Here is a 23,087-nt window from a genome sequence, read left to right as displayed (position 1 = left end):
GCGCTATTATTTTTAGATCTCCAAAAATATACCATAAATATCTCTCATACTGAATCCTGCTGTTCATAAGACTCCTTCATGTGAACAGCCTATGCTAATTGTATTGATGGGTATTTATTTCCAATGTGAAGTAGAATAGCTTTCAAAAAATGTAGCCGACAAGTCAATAAAAAATCGCCATTCGTCAAGATGGTACATATGTTCCAAAGCTTCCAGTAAAGAGTCCATATCATTACAGTATACTAACTCTTCGTACCGAGAGAAGAAATGTTCAAATTCTGATTGTCACGGAAAGCAGTTATTTAGTGTTTGATTGTAAAAGATGCCATTCTTTCAGTTTTGATAGCAATATTTCTGCTTGATTCTTTGATAAATTTAGATCACGAACCAGATCATTTTATTCTGACTGATTAATTAAATGGGGTACAGTATATCTAATTTCTAAAAAGTTTGTTTCTCTTTCTTCATGTAATAAATCAGCACCTGATAAGTAAGCACAAGATTCGACATTTTCATCTAAGTTCCATGTTTCTGATGATACTAGTGTTGGAAGCCCTTGGCACTGGCTGTATGGCAGAGGGAATATCAGGGTATTTAACAGTAAGTCTAGTTTTAGCTGTTATTCCAGATATGTTTATTACACAAAAATAACAGTCTGCAGTGTGACCCTTCGGTTCTCTTCAAACCATTGGAATTGCAAGTGGCATGTGACGAGATCCATTTAGCCAACCGGTCAACAATATTATACAAGACGCACAGCAAATATGAGGAGCCCAAGTTCTGTCCTGATCACCTAATTTACACCCAAAATCCTAAAACTGAATTTTTTACACATGAGAACTCACACTTGAATGAGAATTAAAAATATTTCTGGATATGTTTTTCCCAATCCTTTTTTAAACTCTACGGGGGCAACCGGTAATCTCCTAAAAGACACTGCCTTGGTCGCGCCCATGTGTTGTGGTGTAGACTTCCCACACCTGTCTCAGGTTCCCATATGGGACCTCCCATTGAAGTCTCTTCCGGTTCAAAGAGGCACCTCGAGCTCCGTTCTGGATGCCAAAGTGCCCCTCTCCAGAAAAGCTGCCCTTCTCGTCCTACCTACTTTGGGTCCCGGTATGTCCCATGCATACCCCCAACCCGGGATGATATGTTTATAGCAAAATTAAAATAGTAAGAATGAGTCACATTCCTGTTGAATTTAATTAGTGTGTAAATAATAAACATGATGACTAATGCCTAATAAATTAATGTGACAATGATTAAAGGTCTATAATAAATAAACAAAAGCTATTTAATTGATAGATAATATAACCTCCTCTATGAATCATGAGACCTTGCAGTTGGTGAGGGGGCTTGAGTGCTCAGGGATACAGAGTAGCTGGACCGAAAGTGCAACCATATTGGAGAGGTATCTGTTGAGAGCCAGACTAAGGAATGATTCTTGAAAGAGGGCAGCAGCTCTTTCAGTAGTTGTTAGGGGTGTGAGTCACAATGACTTAAACGGCCATATCAACATCACTCAGTCCTCTGAGTACTGCGCAGCTGAAAGCAATGGAAAACTACAGCTGTTTTTTTTTTCCAAGAAAATGTGTAGATAATATAATAAAATAAGTTCACAAAATGCTACGCATATGGAGTTCATGCATGATACTACCTGAAAATAAGAATGGTAGAAAAAACTAAGCGTGATAGAAGAATCCTGATTTCATATTTCAAATCAGGATTTAACAAAATCATTGTTGATCAGTGTAATCAATCAAATTAAGGCACAAGTCTATAAAAAATCTGATGTAGGCAACACATCACTTCCTTGTACACCTATCAAATTACATTTCACTTCTTTTTTTTAAATTAAAAGTACATCAAAAATTTTATTTCATCAAAAACTTCTCATATTTTTTAATTTTTTTTTTTGTTATTGAATTATATTATTAATCATAATTTTTTTTTTATAACGTGAGGTTAATAATTTGATTAATAAATCAATATATTTAAATTAAAGAAAAAAGTTAAAAAAAAACGATATAAAGTCTGATTCGAACCGATGTGTCTTTCCCTTGTAAGATCCAAATATTTCATTAATTAAAATTTTATTTGTCTATAACTCTGAAACCGATGAAAATAAGTACCACCTATGATACATATCGTTGAAAAGCTCTCAATGAAGGCTTATTACTGCAGTTAAGAAAAAGCCCAAAATCAAAATTTTTGGGATTTTGAGCTTTTTTGGAAACATTTTGTTCAATCGATTGCAACCAAAAGGGGAGGTGCACAGTTAGATGTTACAACAGTCCTTATTTCCAAACTTTCAAAATCCTACGGCTAATCGTTTTTGTGTTTTGCGTGATACATACGTACGTACAGACGTCACGCCAAAACTAGTCAAAATGGAATCAGGGATGGTCAAAATAGATATTTCCGTTGAAATCAGGAAACCGAAATTTTTCGTGATCACAATACTTCCTTTACTTCATACAAAGAAGTAAAAAAAGAAAACACGTTAACTTAAAAAAATTATTATTTCAAATATCAACGCAACATACCAGATGATTTTTTTGTAAACGTCAGTGGAGTAACACTGGACCAAACTGAGAATGCCTTTTTGACTTCGTCGTCGACTTCACTCTTTCTTAAAGAAGCCGGATACCTTGAAACTTTATAAGTTAAATCTTTAACACGCCACCTGCTTCCTGAAAATAAAAAAAAAATCGGAAAATGTTACATGAAAAACCTTTTTAGAAGTATTTTGCTTTAAAAGTTATTCTCGTCTGTACCAATAAAGCAAGCTGTCCTGGACAGTTGACTGATTCATCAACGCCCAGAAGATAAGTTGATGAAAATAATTCTATACATATCCTGCTTCACATTAAGAAAGGATTTTCTTAAATTCCGAGTGCAAAGAGTTAAAATGAAGTAATAATGAAATTTAATAATTTTTTAATTTTTCGGTAACAAATGAAGATATCAACTCGATTTTTGATGTGTAATTTTCATGTAAATGTCTAAAAACCATTTCTAGATTTTTAGAAAATCGTCCTTGAAAGAGGTGAAGAAAGGTAAATAATTTTGAACAATGATTACTAATTTTCCCCGCTTATATACTAAAGCGATATATTCATTAGATTTGGGCTTGCGAATACTCTTCAAATAAATATTTAAAAACTATTTTCGGATTTTTTGAATTCCGATTTTTTAAGAGGTGCATATGCGACGCGACTGGCTGCACGTTTCTTTTTCCTGTTTAGCCTCCGGTAAAACTACCATTTAGATAATACTTCAGAGGATGAATGAGGATGATATGTATGAGTGTAAATGAAGTGTAGTCTTGTACATTCTCAGTTCGACCAATCCTGAGATGTGTGGTTAATTGAAACCCAACCGCCAAAGAACACCGGTATCCACGATCTAGTATTCAAATCCGTGTAAAAATAACTGGCTTTACTAGGACTTGAACGCTGTAACTCTCGACTTTCCAAATCAGCTGATTTGGGAAGACGCGTTAACCACTAGAACAACCCGATGGGTTACTGGATGCACCTGCCCCCGGATTCTTGACTAAAAACATAAAAAAAACAAATTTTTTATTTAAAAAAATGAGAAACGAAGTACGGTCACTTACTAATGGTGTTTGTCGGTATCGCTAAGAACGGAAAAAATTTATTTTTACCCGTACGAAGAACGGGTAACCGGCTATAATTCCTATTTTTAAGATGGGGCCGACTATTTTGAAACCGACGTTCTTCAGATCAAAGTTTCGGGTCTTGTTCTGATCAAACTGAATTACAATACACTGATAATTTTAATAAATTGAACAGACTTTAATTTTTATTTATTATTATTCTCACAAGCATGAGTTTAATGAACCCAAATAGTTCCAGGGGGCAGAGCCTCTGGCTAGACGGGATGAACGAGCAAAGCGAACATCTCCTGACCATGACGGGAAACCCGATTAACCATAAAGCGCGGGTGAAGTCGCGAAAATGTTGCTAGTTGTATATATTATAATAATTTTAAGTCGATCATTACTTATTAATTTATAATTATCCTAATGTTTGTATAAAATAAATGACATTTTAAACGATAAAATAATAACACCTCAACAAGAGGTGTAACTAAAATAGAAAATATACATGAAACCGGTAGTAAGACTTTTCCGAAAGAAAAATTAAAAATAAATAAAACTTACCAAGCACAGAATATTCAGTTGGCCAATAACCAGCTATATCCTGAAGGATTGTCTCAAACGGGTTTGCTCCTGCTGGAAGTCGTTTACGCCGCATAAATTCATACAGATAACTATCCAGCATCTGTGAACGATTACCTAAACGGCGCCTTAAACTTGATTTAGCTACCCCCACATCACTGTATTGGTGTGTACGCCGGTAACCGGATCATTATAGTGATCCAAATGCAATACTTTCAATTATTACAGGTATAACTGAAGCAGGAGATCTGTTTTCAACTGCGTACAAGAAACACTCAATGGTTTCCCGATGAATTTCTTCAAATATCCGTGGTAAAAATGAAAATGGGAAAAGGAAAAAGGGGGAAGGGAAAAGGGTAAAGGGTAAAAGGGAAAGGTTAAATCTTGTGAAGTTCCGTAATGTTCATTTTGTTAATGTTTTATTAAACTTTCAATTGTGTTAATTTGATCTATATATATACTCAAATCTAACAATAGCGAAGCATTGCCGAGTCTGCTAGTATTTATATATATTATGCATTTTTACATTAGTGTGTTTGAACCGAATTGATATCTTACACCATGTAATGAATATACATTTTAATTTTGGAGGCCATTTTGAGGTGAACACGATAGTTCACCTCAATTAGCGGCCATTCTTGTACGTTTGTAATCCTCTAACGATGCTTAGGTTAGGTAATCCGAATCCGAGATCAAAATTAAAATCCGAAACAAAAAGTGTTCGCACATATATATATTGAATTCAATAACGAACTGTTCGTTCGATGAAAATAACAAGTTAGTTAAAAGTAGTTGTCAAAAATTCCGAAAGGAGCGACAGCTGACATAATTTGCCGACCGAGAAACTTCTAAAATATTATCTGAATAATTAAAGAACGTCTTCATGTTAGCATCATCATACATACCAAATGTTGAGTTAACAACACGCCTACGTAGCTTTTAATAGCTTTTATATGTTGCTAAATAGGATAAGAATACATCGTGTTAGCTGTAAAGTCACCGATATCTTTGGAAAAAATATTCTAACGTTTCATTATTTTTTTAAATTCTATTTTGATAATAAAAAAACCCCCTGATATTTACGGGTAATAATAATATTTATTAATAATAATAAATTGTCTGTTAAAATACTATGTATCAAACTACATTTTAATACAACAAATGGGAACGTATACAATACAATTCCATTACTACTTCGGTGCTAGCATCCGGAAATGCGGTGATTGCTTGAGCATTGTTTTATTTCCGGTTTCTGTTCGTTATAAATAAAATAATGTTTGACTGTCGTGCAGGTTTTTCTGTGTTTTTCTATCGCTAATCTACTAGTTTTAAATCGCTAATCGTTAGTGAAAAATACACTTAAAAAAATGATTTCTTTACTAAATAATACACACATTCATTTCAAAAATATAAAGAAAAAGAAGATGCGTAGTTTTACGTTAAATATTTACCTTGTAAAGCATATCTTTTACTTCTTGAATCGGTAGCGTATCCGACTTTATCTCTGACACCGCATCTAGGTAAATTCATCATAAACAGTGTCTGATTATCTAAATGACCTGTAATATAACAAAAAAATAAAAATAATTAAAAAATAACAATAAATATTTTTTACTACTTTATTATTTAGTTATACCGCAAAAAAAAAATTTAGTATTATACTGATATAAATTACAAAAAATACCTTTACGATGAATCATTAAGTGCTCTTTCTTTCTAAATTCTAACGGCCTAACATTTTATCTAAATTTAAATAACATTTTTTTTTTTTACTAAACTTAAAAAAGATATGATTTTTTTTTACCAGAAACATTTAATCCAGCAAACGACTGAAATTCTTCTATAGCTTTTGTCATCATATCTTCTGTCATTAAATGACCAGACTGAGGATTTGTGTACGCTGGGTTAATATAACCAAATTGTGACAGGTACATCTGAAAAAAAAAATAGTTTTAAAATAATCGTACCTACAAAGTTAATTAAAAAAATATATAATTCTTAAAATTACCTCGAAATAAATTTTAAAATATGAAAACTTCGACTGAAATTTATAAGTAATCGGTTCCCGTTTGCGGTATCGATTAGATGAACGAAAGAAATGTACGAAAACCTGTAGAACGAACTTCCGTGTTTGAAGAGCGATGACTGCTAGAAATATATTATAGAACCGCTATACAGACTCGACAGTTGGATGTTTCTTTCTTAAACCGAGCTTAATAAAATCATCCTGTAATATTATCCAGAAAATTACAATGAAATTGTAAACCGTACGGTAAGAGTGTCGCAAATATCATTTCTTCCGGTCAAAAAACAAAAATTTCTGTAATATAAATAATACTGTTTTTAATAAAACGATACAGATATCAAAAAAAGGTAAGACGCTACATTTCTATTAACAAAATTTGTTATTAATTTAGAATTTTCTTAAAAAAAAATACATGTTTAATATATGTAATAGTGAAAATAAACAAGAACAAAACAAAAGTAATGAAGTGTAGTAGAAATAACAAAGATGGACCACTGAATGTGAAAATAGGAGGAGAAAAGATTATGGAGGTAGAAGAATTTTGTTATTTGGGAAGTAGAATTACTAAAGATGGACGAAGCAGGAGCGATATAAAATGCCGAATAGCACAAGCTAAACGAGCCTTCAGTAAGAAATATAATTTGTTTACATCAAAAATTACTTTAAATGTCAGGAAAAGATTTTTGAAAGTATATGTTTGGAGTGTCGCTTTATATGGAAGTGAAACTTGGACGATCGGAGTATCTGAGAAGAAAAGATTAGAAGCTTTTGAAATGCGGTGCTATAAGAGAATGTTAAAAGTCAGACGGGCGGATAAAGTGACAAATGAAGAGGTATTGCGGCAAATAGATGAAGAAAGAAGCATTTGGAAAAATATAGCTAAAAGAAGAAACAGACTTATAGGCCTCATATTAAGACAACCTGGAATAGTCGCTTTAATATTGGAAGGACAGGTAGAAGGGAAAAATTGTGTAGGCAGGCCACGTTTGGAATATGTAAAACAAATTGTTAGGGATGTAGGATGTAGAGAGTATACTGAAATGAAACGACTAGCACTAGATAGGCAATCTTGGAGAGCTGCATCAAACCAGTCAAATGACTGGACAAAAAAAAAATGTAATAGACAATAGATATTCAGTAATAGATAATAAATAAGCAATGTTTAAGTGTTCCAAATAAGAAAAACAAATTGTTACAAAACTCTTACAGGCCCGATTTCATGTATTAAACAACGAATAATCATAAGAATTTTATTATTTCTGTAAACGAGATATGTTGTATTACATATAAATTAAATCGGGCCGGTAAGAGTTTTGTAACAAATTTTGATTTTTTTGTGCTTATTATATGGAATGCTTAAACCTTGTTTATTATCTATTATTGAATATCTATTGTCTATTACATATATTTAACATGTATTTTTTTAAAAGAAAATTCTAAATTAATAACAAATTTTGGTAACAGAAATGTAGTGCTTACCTTTTTTGGTATCAGTATCGTTTTATTTATGTTACAGAGATTTTTGTCTTTTGAGTGAAAGAAATGATATCTGCAAGACTTACCGTACGGTTTACAATTTGATTGTAATTTTTTTTTGGATATCACTGCGTTTTGTTAGATTATTCTTTTATATTTTTTTTATGAATTACCGATTATCTTTCGGATTTTTTATTAAAATTTATTGCCTTAGAACAAACAGTTACATCTGCATTCCGTTGCCCACATGCCCCCTTGTGTTAGCAAGCATGTAGTAAGGTGCCCATGCATGTCGGTGCAGGGGAACCCTGAAGGCTTCGACGTGTAGGGAGCTGGAGTCAGTGCAGATGGCGCAGCCGCTCTTTGTCAGGACATATACCGGTTCCACCGAAGTAACGCGAAGGACATCGGGTCGTTACCTCTGGAGTGGGACTGTACCCCGGCGGCTAGCCTTGCTACAGAACGGGTTATTGATCGTGAAAGTTGAACAATCTGTCGTGGCAGAGGGTTCACCCTCATTTAGAATTAGCCGTGTCGCCGGAGGCGAAACGAAAAAATAGTCAAATATCAGTAAGAATTCGATCGGTTGAGGAGTTTGCAAAGAACTGTCTTCAAGAACAGTTCACCATCACCTAAATACCTTGTGATCACGAAGGAAGGTGGTATTTTCGCGAGGTAAACCCTTTTCTTATCGCTACTGAAATAAGTAATTGCTGGAGGCCCGGTAACAGAAAGCGAAATGCTTTCAACGGTCTTTACGTCAAGACGACTAATGTCATCCAGTCAGTATTACCTTCTGTTTCTCATGTCTTCACCTTTAATAAACCTTCCTTGCCGGAGAGAATGTGCGCCCTGGTGTACATCGTCTAGATGTGCGAGCTTTGAAGCCGCAACATCCTTGCGGAGCTTAAAGTGTCAGCGATTTGGTCAAACCACGGTTCGATGAGAAAGACCGCAAATATGCGTGTGTGGTAGAGAGACTCATAAAGGGGAACCGCGCAAGGATCTTCCATTTTTTTTATTGTCTTCAGTCATTTGACTGGTTTGATGCAGCTCTCCAAGATTCCCTATCTAGTGCTAGTCATTTCATTTCAGTATACCCTCTACATCCTACATCCCTAACAATTTGTTTTACATACTCCAAACGTGGCCTGCCTACACAATTTTTTCCTTCTACCTGTCCTTCCAATATTAAAGCGACTATTCCAGGATGCCTTAGTATGTGGCCTATAAGTCTGTCTCTTCTTTTAACTACATTTTTCCAAATGCTTCTTTCTTCATCTATTTGCCGCAATACCTCTTCATTTGTCACTTTATCCAGCCATATGATTTTTAACATTCTCCTATAGCATCGCATTTCAAAAGCTTCTACTCTTTTCTTCTCAGATACTCCGATCGTCCAAGTTTCACTGCCATATAAAGCGACGCTCCAAACATACACTTTCAAAAATCTTTTCCTGACATTTAAATTAATTTTTGATGTAAACAAATTATATTTCTTACTGAAGGCTCGTTTAGCTTGTGCTATTCGGCATTTTACTTGATCTTCCAGTATGCGTCAATATACTGGAAATACTGAAAATGATACAAATGACATTATTTATGCCGATCAAGAAAATGTTCTATTTACAAAGATAAAGTAGTTGTTCAGGAAGTTAAAAGTTAAAAGTTGTTAGAAGGTCAGCTATTTTGAAGCTAATAATCAGCCGTACATCTAAAGCAACAACAAGTGTTCAGGCAGCGACTCTGTTTCTACCGCAAGTGTTGATGAAGATTAGATCCTCGGTAACTTTGCTTCAACGTTCGTTACAATGATACAGAGAATAATCGAATAATATAATGAAATTTCTCTCGAATAGAAGCTACGAACTATATATAAGTTACAGACACCAGGAAATAAAGCAAGTAAAACTAAAAGCTCAACAGAACAGGAAAAAAAAGAAGGCAAACTTGAGGTTGTGGTTCAGCTACATAGTCTGATAAATGAATTTTGTTAAGAAGGCTTTGGAACCCCCAAAGGAGGCTTTGAAGTCGAGACCACCTCTCCTGAGGTGGTCTCACATCCAAAACTACAGAAATCACCTACAATCACAAAAGGAGGCCCGTTTCATTCTTTTGACATTTCCCCCTTCGCATAGCATTCTCACTTTGAACGCATTTTACACCCGAACATATAGTTCTCAAATTTGCACGTTATTGTCCAACGTTTTTAGTATAGTTGATTTTTTTTTTTACTGTGTGTTTAACGTTTTATTTTAATTTTGGTGTTTTATGTAAATATCAGGGCCCTTTACATCCTGTAAGTGTGATATTATTTTTTTAAGTGTCTACGTAACGTTTATTTATGTTTTATTAAATTGTTAGGGTCCTATACACTTTTATATCTGAAGATCCTGCTGGTGATTTTATTCTTTTTTTAAATAATGTGACGAGGGCTAATGACCTTGGAAGTCGAAGTCCATTTAAGATATTGAAATTAAATATTTCCCGCCTTAAAGTTTGCGCCAAATACCTCAACGCTATCTATTCTTACCACAAGATAAACTATAATTCATTATTGGTTAATAAAGTACATTCTGTTATAAATATTACTTAACCTTAATAAATTTGTACATACCGTACTCGTATATTTTTTTATGTATAAAACAAAAAAAGTAATAAAGTCAATTAAATCTAGTTATTAAATAAAAAAACAAAATTGCTAAGGACAAGAATTATTTAACCGTGAGTCATTATTTCATTTACTTTTTTCATTAAAGTTAAAAACCATGACATCATTAAATTATTTATTCGTATCTTATTAAAACAACATAATAACATTGATGTAACTCGAATAATATGAAAAAAATTGATTATAATTATAATGTCTTTTCTTTGAATTTTTTCTCCCATAAATAAGGTAAAAGGAAAATTTAATTTAAAATTATTCGATTTTTCACGATTTATAAATTTTTTCGTTTTCATTTTACGATTCATTCAAATAAATTCTTCATAAATAATAAAATAGTAATAGTAATCAAATAGAATGAAATTTCTCAGAAAATCTCATGACTAAGTAAACAAAAATTTATTAAAAGAATTTTGATATGATCAGTAAATAGTTTTTTTCTCTTTTAATTATCTACAATTTTCTATCTTAGTTTATAAATTCCTTGTGGAAAATATATTTAATAAAAAGCTACTACTGTATTGCAAATTACTAGTAAGTATGAATAATTTTCTACTTAATAAAATAAAACAGAGAATTAAAAATATGATTAATGCTGTTGATGCTCATCTTGTATATAATTGTTTTTCTAAGTTGTTACGAGGTAATCGAATAATTTTTTAAACTATTATTGTTTTTACATATGCTAATAATACGTGTAAAATAAGGTGTAACATACGGAAACCAGTTTGATTTCAGGAAGATTATAAATGCAAGGATGACGACTATATTTCGGCTATCAGATTAATTTAAAAAAAAAAAATTATAGTTAGGATTATAAAATACCGATAAAATAATATGTACAAGTACAATGAAAAAGTCGGATTGAAATAAAGAGAAAAAAAAAGTTATTAGAATCGTATAATTGTAATAAGAATGGAAGATGAAAATAGCAACTTGTAATTTCAGAAAAGAGTAAGATGTGAATTTAATTTATCCCTGTTTCTTTATTATTTATTTATACAAGGATGCAGGAATTTAAGAAACAAATTAAGTTCATTGACAACGGCAATAAAATTAATAAAACCAAACGATCGAATAAGCTTAATTAGTCATTCGGTTCGTATTATAGATAACAAACGGAAACGAATAAAACCTAAGGAAAGTTAGAAGATAAAATATTCTTTATCTATATGTAATAGCTAATATCTAAAGCTAATGGTGAACAAAATTAAAAAAAAAAAAAAAAAAACAACCGGCCAAAATTTTTACGCTGATTACATCTTTTATTTACTGAAAACGAAAAAAGGAAATAATCCTCATTGCATTAAGATTATTCCCTCTATTGAGTCGAGTCGATATCTACATACAAAACGGGTAAATTAATTTATTGTTTTACACTATCATTCCTAATATTCTTTTAAATGATTTTAGTATACGTACGAGTAAAACTTTAAGAGTAATGACATTTATTATAAATCATATCCCTGTGATGAAAGCAGAGATGTCGCTTCTCCGGCTCAGCATCGTGTACGACTTAGCAAATCGTCAGGCGACACTACAGTAATCGTCTCAGTGAAAAAGCCAAACGGAATCTAATTATCTGCTCGTTTTATGCATTAATTCAGATACGAAATGCTTATTATTCTCGGGGTAATTTTCGTGAACGTACGTAATTTCGTGAATACTCAAGTTACGGAACCTATTTTTAACATAGTTTGAATTGAATCGGAATTTATCTATTTCTAAAGACAATTACTATTCTGTCATTAGGTTATGATTAACAAACTAGCAACAAATCCTGGCTCTAATTATCTACGGATATAATGAGCTATAGCAGCTGCCGACAATAACCCACCGGGTCGGTCAAGTGATGAACCGTTCTTCGCAAATCAGCTGATTTAAGGTTCAAATCCTAGTAAAAGCGGTTACTTTTACGCGGATTTGAATATTAAATCGTGTCTACCGATGTTCTTTGACGGCCGGGTTTCAATTAATCATACGTCTCAGGAACGGTCGACCTGGGACCGTACAAGACTACTACACTTAATTTACATTCGTACTTATCATCCTCTGAAGTACCATGTTAATTTAAACCAATATCTGTTTCGGTTCCGCCTGGCAGCTGAAGTGCGTCTACGGGATGTCCAGTAAAATGAACACCTGACGTTTGTCTGCCCTGCTCTTAGGGGGGGGGGGGGAGGCAGAGACCCGGGTCACCCTGGAACTTAGAAGTCAAGGGGAAAATTGGTCACTCACAAGCGGTGAGAGCCGCATTGTCGGACCGTGTGAAAGTTTCTTGATGCGGTTGCTTTGTTCAACCGACATCAGTAGTTTACCTAAGGGAAAAGTCTCCTACCGCACTGCTGTGGGAAGCTAATCTAGATATATACATGGCTGACCACCGGCCAATTAAGGCTCCATGCGCTTTAATATGATGGACAGATACTTGCTGGCACTCAGCAACCTAGGCGTGGCAACGAATTGCTGTTTCGACGAAATAAATTTTAATTTATGGATATCATATATATTTTTAGTAGTTGACGGGGACCCCTACCCTGCGCCTACCCATTTTAGCAAATATATTACAAGGGAGCGGTTGGGACACGTAAGCCGGTGGTATATGGCACCGCGTTTAGTCCGCTCACGCTGTTAGGTAACCTCTAGGAGCTATTTAGGATAATGATCGCTAAACTGTTCGAGGCTCAGTAGCCGTTTGTGGCACAAACATTCGGTTTTATGCTTTAGGGCAACCGTATGGGATGGTGGTGGGAGAAATGCCAAGAAAACCCATCCTCTGAAGTAATACCTTACGGTGATTCTGGAGGCTAAACAGGAAAATAAAGCTGCCGATAGGTCCGGAATTAATAAAAAACAAAAGTATATCTCTGGATACTTCCGGAATGATCGATAACCGTTTGAATCACAAATTCTTAAGTTTAGTCATTCTAAACCCACATCGTAAACGATTGAGTATGTCATTTTAATTATTACAAAGGAAAAAAATGGAAATAAATTTACAACGTTTGTAAAATATATAAGCGATTCGTTGTATTTAAAGTGGGAAGTAGCACCGATTTAAAACACATAAGGACATTAACACCAAACCGGTTTTCACGGTGGACTAACATAACATAACTTAGTACAGTCCGTGTATGAATGAATTATATTGTATTCCCTACTTCATGATGACGTCATCCATCACATTAGTAATCGGATGAAATCATTTGTACGACTTTTTAAATGATTCAGTTTAGTTTTCACGTAAGTAAATTCTACTCCTATACAAAAATCTCATAAAAGATATGTATATTACGGTTTTAAAAAGCTTTTTGTTGGCGATTATTTGTACAATATTTTTAAAAAATATCCGTCATGCGTGACCCTGTTAAGATATTATTCTGAAATAAAATGTAACGGAGGCTTAGTAACAAACAATTGCCTAAAATAAATTAGGTTAACCTTCTTTTCTTATCGTCTGAATGTATTATCACAAAGCAATTAATTGTTAACTAATAAACAATTACGAAAAAAGCAACTGTACAAATAAAATATTGAACGATTTCTGTCGATTAAATTTTGATAAAAATTAAAGACCGGCAGTAATTAAAAGGCTAATGATGTGACATCCGTATCAAAAAATTACTGTTTTCTTCTCTTTCATTTTTTGCTGATATTTTCCTTCAAGTTAAAAAATAAAAATTAACCAATTTCTATTTTTATCGTTAAATTTGTACACAAATTATTTATTTTAATTTTAAATGATCGATTAATAATCGATACGAATGAGTTTAAATGGTGATTTCATGTTCCTTTTTTTCCTGTTTAGCCTCCGGGAATCACCGCGAGGTATTACTTCAGAGGATGATATGTATAAGTACAGTATATATATCTAGTACAGTCTCACGTCGACCATTTCCGAGATTTTTGGTTAATTGAAACCGAATCACCAAAGAACACCGATATCCACGATCTAGTATTCAAATCCGTATAAAAGTAACTGTCTTTACTAGGATTTGAACGTTGGAACTCTCGACTTAAAAATCAGCTGATTTGCGAAGACGCGTTCATCACGATGGGTAAATGTCATGCTCCACCTGGGAAAAAAATCTGATAGCATTATCCCGCAGCGTATCTATTAATGTTTTTTTTTTTTCAGACGATTCCAAAATTATACATAATTAGCATATTTACGAAGTTTTCGCAGGGATGGTACACGTAAATATTAACAAATAGATTTAGTTACTCGAATTTGAACTGAAGGTAATTTATCCATCTTTTTACTTGTGAACGTACAAAATAACTTCACAAGGAAAAGGTTCACCTACAGATACAATCCTTTTTTTCCAAATGTAACGCGCAACACGATTAAATGTGATGATAATTTTAAATAATTCAATATTATTGATCGTATCTTTGCTCAAATTAATAAAACGTTTTCTTTCAAAAGCTTTACAGAGCTAATTATGGGAATCTTCCTTAGTGCGTATTCGGTAGCGATTATAGTAATGAATAACAGCCATCTTAAAAACGTAGGTTAGGTTACCGTGTAAGTATGAAAGTATTAAATATATTGTTTCATTTAAATATTTGTGTCGCTTTCAACAATGTTATCTAACAAAACGTACGCGATAAAAAAAACCAGTAGTTTACGAACGATTTTAAATTAACTAAATACTACTTCGGACAGATCAGATGCGTAATTAGAAGAAAATCGTATAGAGAATATAAACGATGACAGATGTTATTTTGAAAATAACTTCGTACAAATAGAATATAAAAATACATTAATCCCAACGTGAAAATTTTATATAAAAATAACAAGAAAAATCAAAATTTCAAAAGGATATGAAATTTGATAAAAACATGTAGATCGTGTATTATTTGATTACATACTAGAAGTTATCTCTAAAGTAAAGACCATTTCATTGTAAAAAAAAATTTATTCTGAAAACTACAAATATTTTTTATTCCTGTGAAACTACATACCTTATAATACTTCTCTATATAATCGCCACATGAATTAAGACATTTATCGTTGCGATACACCGGCTTCAATATACCTTCGTCGTATTCTTCTGCCGCCAGTCCATTTAGACACTAATTAACAGTATTTTTAAGTTCATCGTAACCCGCGAATCGCTTTACTGTTCAAAAATTCTTTCAATTTCCCAGACAAATGGTAATCAGAAGGAGCTAAGTCCTATATATGGTGGGTGATCGTAAATTTCGCACCCAAATGTTCTCAGTAAATCACGTATCGGACTCGCAACATATGGAGGTGCAGCAGGACGACCCCGTCGGTCAACCGCCAACGTCACCGATTTTAAATGGCGCGCCGTAACTTATGTAGAGTTTCGCACTAGGCTTCTGCATTTATGTCTTTCCACGTGGCATGAAATCAATCACCAGTGTGCAAAACCGGTCCCAAAAGACTGTGGCCATCAGTTTGTGTCCAAATGGCGGTGGCTTGACCTTTTTCGGTTTGGTTGGTGATTGAGGATGACACCATTCACATTTGACTGCCGTTTTCTCTCTCGACTGTAATATAAAATCCATGTTTCATCGCCAGTAACGATTGAATTAAGGAACTCATCACCTTTTTCTGTGTAGCACATCAAAAATATCAAATCTCATTCGCATTTTTTTGTGACGTTCCGTTAAGACGTGCGGTACCCAACGTGCACAAACCTTTCTGAACCCTAAATGGTCATGAAGAATTCGACCGCTAACAACTGTTGAAACATCACGAAAAAGAAGGGTCAGGTCGGAAATCGTTGAACGACGATCTTTTCCAATTTCATCATCGACGCGTTTCAACAAGTCCTTGGTGATTATCGAGGGCCTCCCCGAACGTCTTCATCATGCACATTAATTCTGTTATTTCTAAACCTTTCACACCATTTTCAGACGTTTCTTTCATTCATTACATTATCACGGTACACAGAAACCGACTGCCTATGAATTTCAGCCGGCTTAACATTCTGATGGTTTAAAAAACCTATGACTCCATGTAATTCACAGTCGGCGACAACATCGATTTTCCTATTCATTTTATAACGTAATAACTCACAAGTAATCAAAGATACTACAACGCGACAACTTACAGATAACAATGCGGTTTATACATTACTAGCGCGGCCAACGTTGGCGTTTGCCAACCTTAATGAGAGAAATTTCCCAGAGAAATTTACTTTAGAGATATCCCTCGTACTAAAGGGGTTCGTTACCTTTTAAGATAGTCGCAAGTAACACCGGTGCTACGGAATAGTCCACCGATTTGAAGGAGTTAAAGAAATATTTTATTAATTTGAAAGTAATTCGTTTAATATATAATAATTTTATAACATACTGATCGACAGTAACTGCTTTCCGTTTACTGATACTATCAGCGAATAAAATAAAATCTTTTTATTAATTTCTTCATGTAAGAATTTCGATAAAATCTATAAAATTCTAGTAAAAAACACACCAACAAGTTTTTAAAAAAAATGTGTTTTTTTCTGAAAATTGTGAATAAATTATTCGAGAAAATAAGAGTAAAATTAAAAATAAATTCTGTTAAAATTTAATTTTTAAATCCAACTGACGGTACGAATTGATTCATATAACAACAATTGAGTCTTTTTTACTCAGAAATAATTTCTTTGAAAGTTATTTTTAGGCTAAATTTAATCATATTAAAGTCTTGATTATACCTTTTGCCTCTATCAGATTGTAACTCGCTTTGTAAATTTGATATCGCTCAAAAAAATATCTTAACAATAAATAAAATAAATAATTAATTTTTTCCTCATCGGTTCATAATAATACATTATGTGGATCGATGTATTGTATATATCGTACAAATAGGTGTGTGCTATAAAGCAGAAAGGAACTGTCTCAGAATTTGTTCAAACGATAAAGTTAATCGTTCTAAAACCTCGGTCAGAACAGCCCACAGTTGTAATTATTTTCTAATACATTTCTACTAGCGACGGAAAATCAATCCTTTTGATATATATTTTTGGCAGAAATATTATTTCGTTTTCTTTACTGTATAAATTATTCTGATAATTAGTTTTTAAGTTATAAAATTCTTACTGTTAATCATCCTGTTTGAAAAAACACGAATTTCTTGCATTTCTTTGCAGCTCTATGTATCAATACTCCACCTTTTTCTTACTTTGACTTTAGCTAAAATTCCAACCGGAGGCTGAATCATCCCATTTGACCGAAGCGATTATCAATCAAGAAAATATTGTTCCTATTTTTACTCTCTCTCTCTTTTACTGTTTAGCCTCCGGTAACTACCGTTAAGATAATTCTTCAGAGGATGATATGTAAATGAAGTGTAGTCTTGTACATTCTCAGTTCGACCAATGCTGAGATGCGTGGTTAATTGAAACCCAACCACCAAAAAACGCCGGTATCCACGATCTATTATTCAAATTCGTGTTACTGGGTTAGGCGTTCGCTACGTAAACGATAGCTCTTGACGTTAACCCACCGGATTGGTCTAGTGGTTAACGCGTCTTCCCAAATCAGCTGATTTGGAAGTCGAGAGTTACAGCGTTCAAGTCCTAGTAAAGCCAGATATTTTTACACGGATTTGAATACTAGATCGTGGATACCGGTGTTCTTTGGTGGTCGGGTTTCAATTAACCACACATCTAAGGAATGGTTGAACTGAGACTATACAAAACTACACTTCATTTACACTCATACATATCATCCTCATTCATCCTCTGAAGAATTATCTAAATGGTAGTTACCGGAGGCTAAACAGGAAAAAAAAGAGAGCTCATGACGTTATTTTCTGGATAGTATTACAGTTTATATCGTATAATTTCTTTCCCTTTTTAAATATTAATTTAGCAAAAATTTTACAGTATTATTATTTATTAGCGTTTTTCGATACCATATAAAAAAATATGGAATATGATAAACGATTAAATACAAATATAATTAGAATAAAAATTTCGTTTTTTTTTTTAATTTTTAATCTACTATAAAAAAACATTTAATGATATATATATATATATATAGAGAGAGAAGAGCGGGAGTGAAAAGTGACACAAGCTATCAATAAAGAGAGAGAATGAACAAGAATCATTCTCACAAACACAACAATAAATCAAATTCTTACTACACGTTTTTTTTTTTGTAATGTTATGACACAATTATTATTTAATATTACGTGAAAATGATAAATTAATTTCATTTTTTAATATTAAATACAAACAATTTATGAACAAGTTATTAACAAAAAAATATAATTACGATAAACAGTAATTAGCATCATCAGTGATAGCTGTTACAATTACTCATCATTTATAAACTTGGTTATCTGTGGAGTACGTAATTTTTAATAAACAGTCCCATTTACTGTGTGTTAATTTTATAAATATTTCTATAAATATAATTATTTTACTGAATATATTTACAACGCAAAGCGTCCATAGTTCCAATATTTTAATGGCTCTGCGCACGTAAACCGTCTTAGATGCAACTGATACTAGAGTTGCTTTCCAGAAAGAAATTGTATTTATTTTACCGCCAGTGAATGAACATAGGACTAGATATCACCTATGTAACATACCGGGTTGGTCTAGTGGTGAACACGACTTCCGAAATCAGCTGATTTGGAAGTCGAGAGTTCCAGCGTTCAAGTCCTAGTAAAGTCAGTTATTTTTACACGGATTTGAATACTAGATCGTGGATACCGGTGTTCTTTGGTGGTTGGGTTTCAATTAACCACACATCTCAGGAGTGGTCGAACTGAGATTGTACACTTCATTTACATTCATATATATCATTATCATTCATACTCTGAAGTATTATCTGAACGGTAATTACCGAAGGCTAAACAGTAAAAAGAAAGGAAGATTGGAGATAGAGGATCGAACAATATCTACAACCTCTGTAAAAGGCACACAAATCTGATGTTTTGGCGCGCACACACACACACACACACACACACACACGTCTCAACATAGGCGCACACATATCTATACATATAGATTTGCGTTCTACACTATTTTTTTGCAATTTAGAACTAAGGCGGTGTCAAAACATCGACTTATGAAATAAAGTATTTCATAAATACTTATGAAATTATTAACCTTATTTGCTATATCTCGGAAACTAAAAATTTATACTACTATATAAAGAGGAAGAGGGTTTTTGTTTGTTCGGGATAAACAAAAAATTACTCGACTAATAACAACCACATTTTTACCCATGTTTCTTGGCATAACTGAGAAGGTTTTTAGATAAATTTCATCTCTAAATATATATATATATATATATATATATATATATGTACTATTTAGTAAATATAATATATATAATATATAAGTATATATATAGTAGTGGAGATTTACTTTAATGAACTGAATTAATGAACTGTGAGTCTTTATCACTGTGTGAGTTGGGTTTGAACTGAATGATTCGAATGAATAATATTACAAAAATAATAGAATTAAATTTCCGTTATATAAAATAAATTAAAAAAAATTTTATTTAAAAATAGCTTTTCGAGGGGACTGCGTGTGAGGCTAGTGGTGAGGAATGCGAACACCTTGTGGGAGGCTAGACCGATCATCACCATCACCTGGTAACAAACGGAGTGCCCCTGGGGCGCTGTTTTGGGAGTTGCAATGCGGTACTCTTATAATATATCTGCAAAAAATTGTTCGATTTTCAAAATTCAAACAGGGTATTTGTTAGTAGGTTGAAGGCTAACTTTTGCATGCATCCAGGTAAACTCTCAATCTAACAGATCACGGTTATTTGAAAATATATATATATATATATATATAAATTTTGTCTGATTGTTTGTTTGTTATAGCATCACGCGAGAACCGATAGAGCGCTTACTTTCAAATTTGCAGGATAAAGTCATGTTATCCCAGGGGAGGTTTTAAGCGATCGACCGAAGCCCTAGCTCCGTTGAATATTAAAAATACTCATTATCTCTTCGCCTGCAAGGAGGATGAATTTGTAAATTATATATTCATTAAAGAAAAGAAAGATTAATCTTTTACTTTATTATTATATTTCTGCCACTATGGCAAAGAAATAAATTATGAATTTTTCTTTGTGAAAGGTGTGTGCACTTTAGTTACCGTAGTTACTATTATTAACCCACCGGGTTAACGCGTCTTCCCAAATCAGCTGATTTGGAAGTCGAGAGTTACAGCGTTCAAGTCCTAGTAAAGCCAGTTATTTTTACACGGATTTGAATACTAGATCGTGGATACCGGTGTTCTTTGGCGGTTGGGTTTCAATTAACCACATATCTAAGGAACGGTCGAACTGAGAATGTACAAGACTACACTTCATTTACACTCATACATATCATCCTCTGAAGTATTATCTAAACGGTAGTTACCGGAGGCTAAACAGGAAAAAGAGAGAGAGAGAGTTACTATTATTAGTCTATATTTTGTAATTTAGTTTTTTCAGATTTCTATAAAGCCTGAACACTACAATTATTATTTATCAGTATTATTCCGACAACCATGAGGATAACTTACAGTCCGGGGGTCCCGGGGATGGAACCCTCTGAGTAGAAGGGAATGGCGTGAAAAACGAGGTCTGCGGCCTTAATGTAGGCCACTTGGCTCCGAGGATCCCTCGAATCGGTTACGGGATTTGCCTGGGTTGACCTGAGTCCTGAGAGTCCAGGTTCTAGTCGGGCGACTAGTCATAAATAAGAATAAAGCTTATCTAACTTGTTACAGTGTATATGTTACGTACCATTAACTGAAAGCTCGTAGGTGACCTGACATGAAATACAAGCCGCTTTCGAAACCGGTATAACAATTGTCAAGTTAACAACCATCCCGTGCCAGACTATTAGAAGTATGAAAATTGAAAACCGAAACCGTTTCCCGTTGTCTTCTTCATAGAACTGAATAATCCTGCATATACTTAGCGCATCGGCACTCCGTGCTTATAGAAAATATAAAAGTTATTAAATTTTAAAAAAGACACCTTCTACTTCGTTCACCGAAGTGTAATGAACATCATTACTCTGATAAAAAGTAACTTTGGCCGGTTTAGAGTCGGGGAGTTTCAAAACAGCGGAAGGAAAAGGAGTTATATCTCGTTTTCATTTTCCGGGAAAGTTTAGCGTCTTTTTTTGTTACGAAATCGTTACTTGGATTCAAATCCAGAACCGTAAATATTTTATTGTTATATATATATACTTTTTTCTTTTAGATAAATTAACTAAATTAAATGTAATTAATTGTACAATATATATATATATTTTTTTTAATTTTTACGTATTTATTTTATCAACCCGTAAAAGATATCTTAATTAAACAATATAAAAACTACATTCCTCATCTCCTTGTGTGCGATCCACTCGAAAAACCTTTTGATAAGATATTACTAATAAATATTACGGGAAAAACGAGTTTTTAAAACATCTAAAGTAAAAAAAAAAGGATATTGTTATTTACGGCTTGTATTTATTTGTTTTTTATTCGATAAGATTGAATTACTAAATAGAACGCGCCTTTAAAATTTACAAAAGAATAAAAGATACACGCAAAATAACTATAAAGATATATTTACTTAAAAAGTTTTTTAAATGGGATATTTTTAATTCGTATCTAAAATATAGATACCAAAAATAAGAAAAGATTATTTTATAATCATCTTATCAAATTAAGAATGATATATAAAAAAGAAAAATATTAAGTAAGGAAACAAAGAAACTTTTACAATTTAAAAAAAAAATTATTCAGTCTTTTGATGAATAAAATTATGTAAAATTTCATTAAGATGATTAGAAAATTCCCATTAATTTGCCTAAATATATAAAAAAGAATGAATTTAAAAATTCTTGTTCGACTTAATATTTTATATAAATATAGATAATATTAGAATATTAAAAAAATTCTAAAATACATACTTGTAATATTAATCGTGATAGATAATAAAAGTACAGTCAAGTTAAATAATAATCGGCTTTACGTATGTTATAAATATTAGTTAAACATTAACGTACTAGCTTCCGGTATTTACCTTATATATTTTGAACTGCACTACACTGTATTATATACCATTAACTTCCTGGATTATTCATTTAACGCTATATAGCCTACCAAAGTATATACTCTGTTCCTGTATATTTATTATACTTGTATTCTACGTGTGCTCTGTCAAAACCTTGATTTTATATAATAATAAAAATAATAATAAAAAAAAACATTCTGTCTACCTGACACAACCTACCTCTTCTTTTACTAATAACTTTAATTCACGAAGGCCAAACACAAATTATTTTATCACTGTATTTACTGTTTTATATATATTAAAAATAAATAATTATAGTTTAATAAATAATTAATTACGTTTATAAAAATTAAGTAAAAAAAAAAAACTAGTAGTCAGTAAAATTATACTTTCATAGCGACATATTTAATATATACGAATTTAATCTATTTAAGATGTGGAAATAAAATTACGATTCTAATTAAAAGCTTTTATTTAACTAATATTAATATTAACATTAATAAAAAAAGGAAACAAATTAGAAAAACCCTGTAAAAAGTAAAAAATTAAATCAAATTGAGAATTTTAAACAAAACAAATATAAAAATGCACTGAAAAGTAAAAAATAAATTATATAAATATCTAATAAATAACCGAAAAATAAATGTAGTAATTATTAAATTTTAAAATTAAGAATAATGAAAATATTTAGTTAAATAAAAGCGTGGCGCCGTTTTTAT

At 32.5% G+C, this 23,087-nt stretch overlaps 1 protein-coding gene across 5 annotated transcripts in view; it reads right to left on the bottom strand.

Annotated features, from left to right (window-relative positions):
• The window catches only part of Mmp1 (Matrix metalloproteinase 1), a 158,575-nt gene that overhangs the window by 49,087 nt on the left and 86,401 nt on the right, over nucleotides 1-23,087 (bottom strand). For all 5 annotated transcript variants that reach the window (XM_075379313.1, XM_075379314.1, XM_075379309.1 and 2 more), the window contains 3 exons: nucleotides 6,012-6,141; nucleotides 5,659-5,766; nucleotides 2,547-2,693 (listed from right to left, as the gene is read on the bottom strand). In XM_075379313.1, coding sequence (XP_075235428.1) covers nucleotides 2,547-2,693; nucleotides 5,659-5,766; nucleotides 6,012-6,141 — 385 coding nt within the window. The remainder of the gene's footprint in view (nucleotides 1-2,546; nucleotides 2,694-5,658; nucleotides 5,767-6,011; nucleotides 6,142-23,087) is intronic.

Source organism: Lycorma delicatula, chromosome 12 (assembly GCF_047948215.1).
Source record: "Lycorma delicatula isolate Av1 chromosome 12, ASM4794821v1, whole genome shotgun sequence".
NCBI classification, from domain to species: Eukaryota; Metazoa; Arthropoda; class Insecta; order Hemiptera; family Fulgoridae; genus Lycorma; species Lycorma delicatula.
Note: the sequence above shows the minus strand (reverse complement) of the source record. Positions and strands in the feature narration are given on the sequence as shown.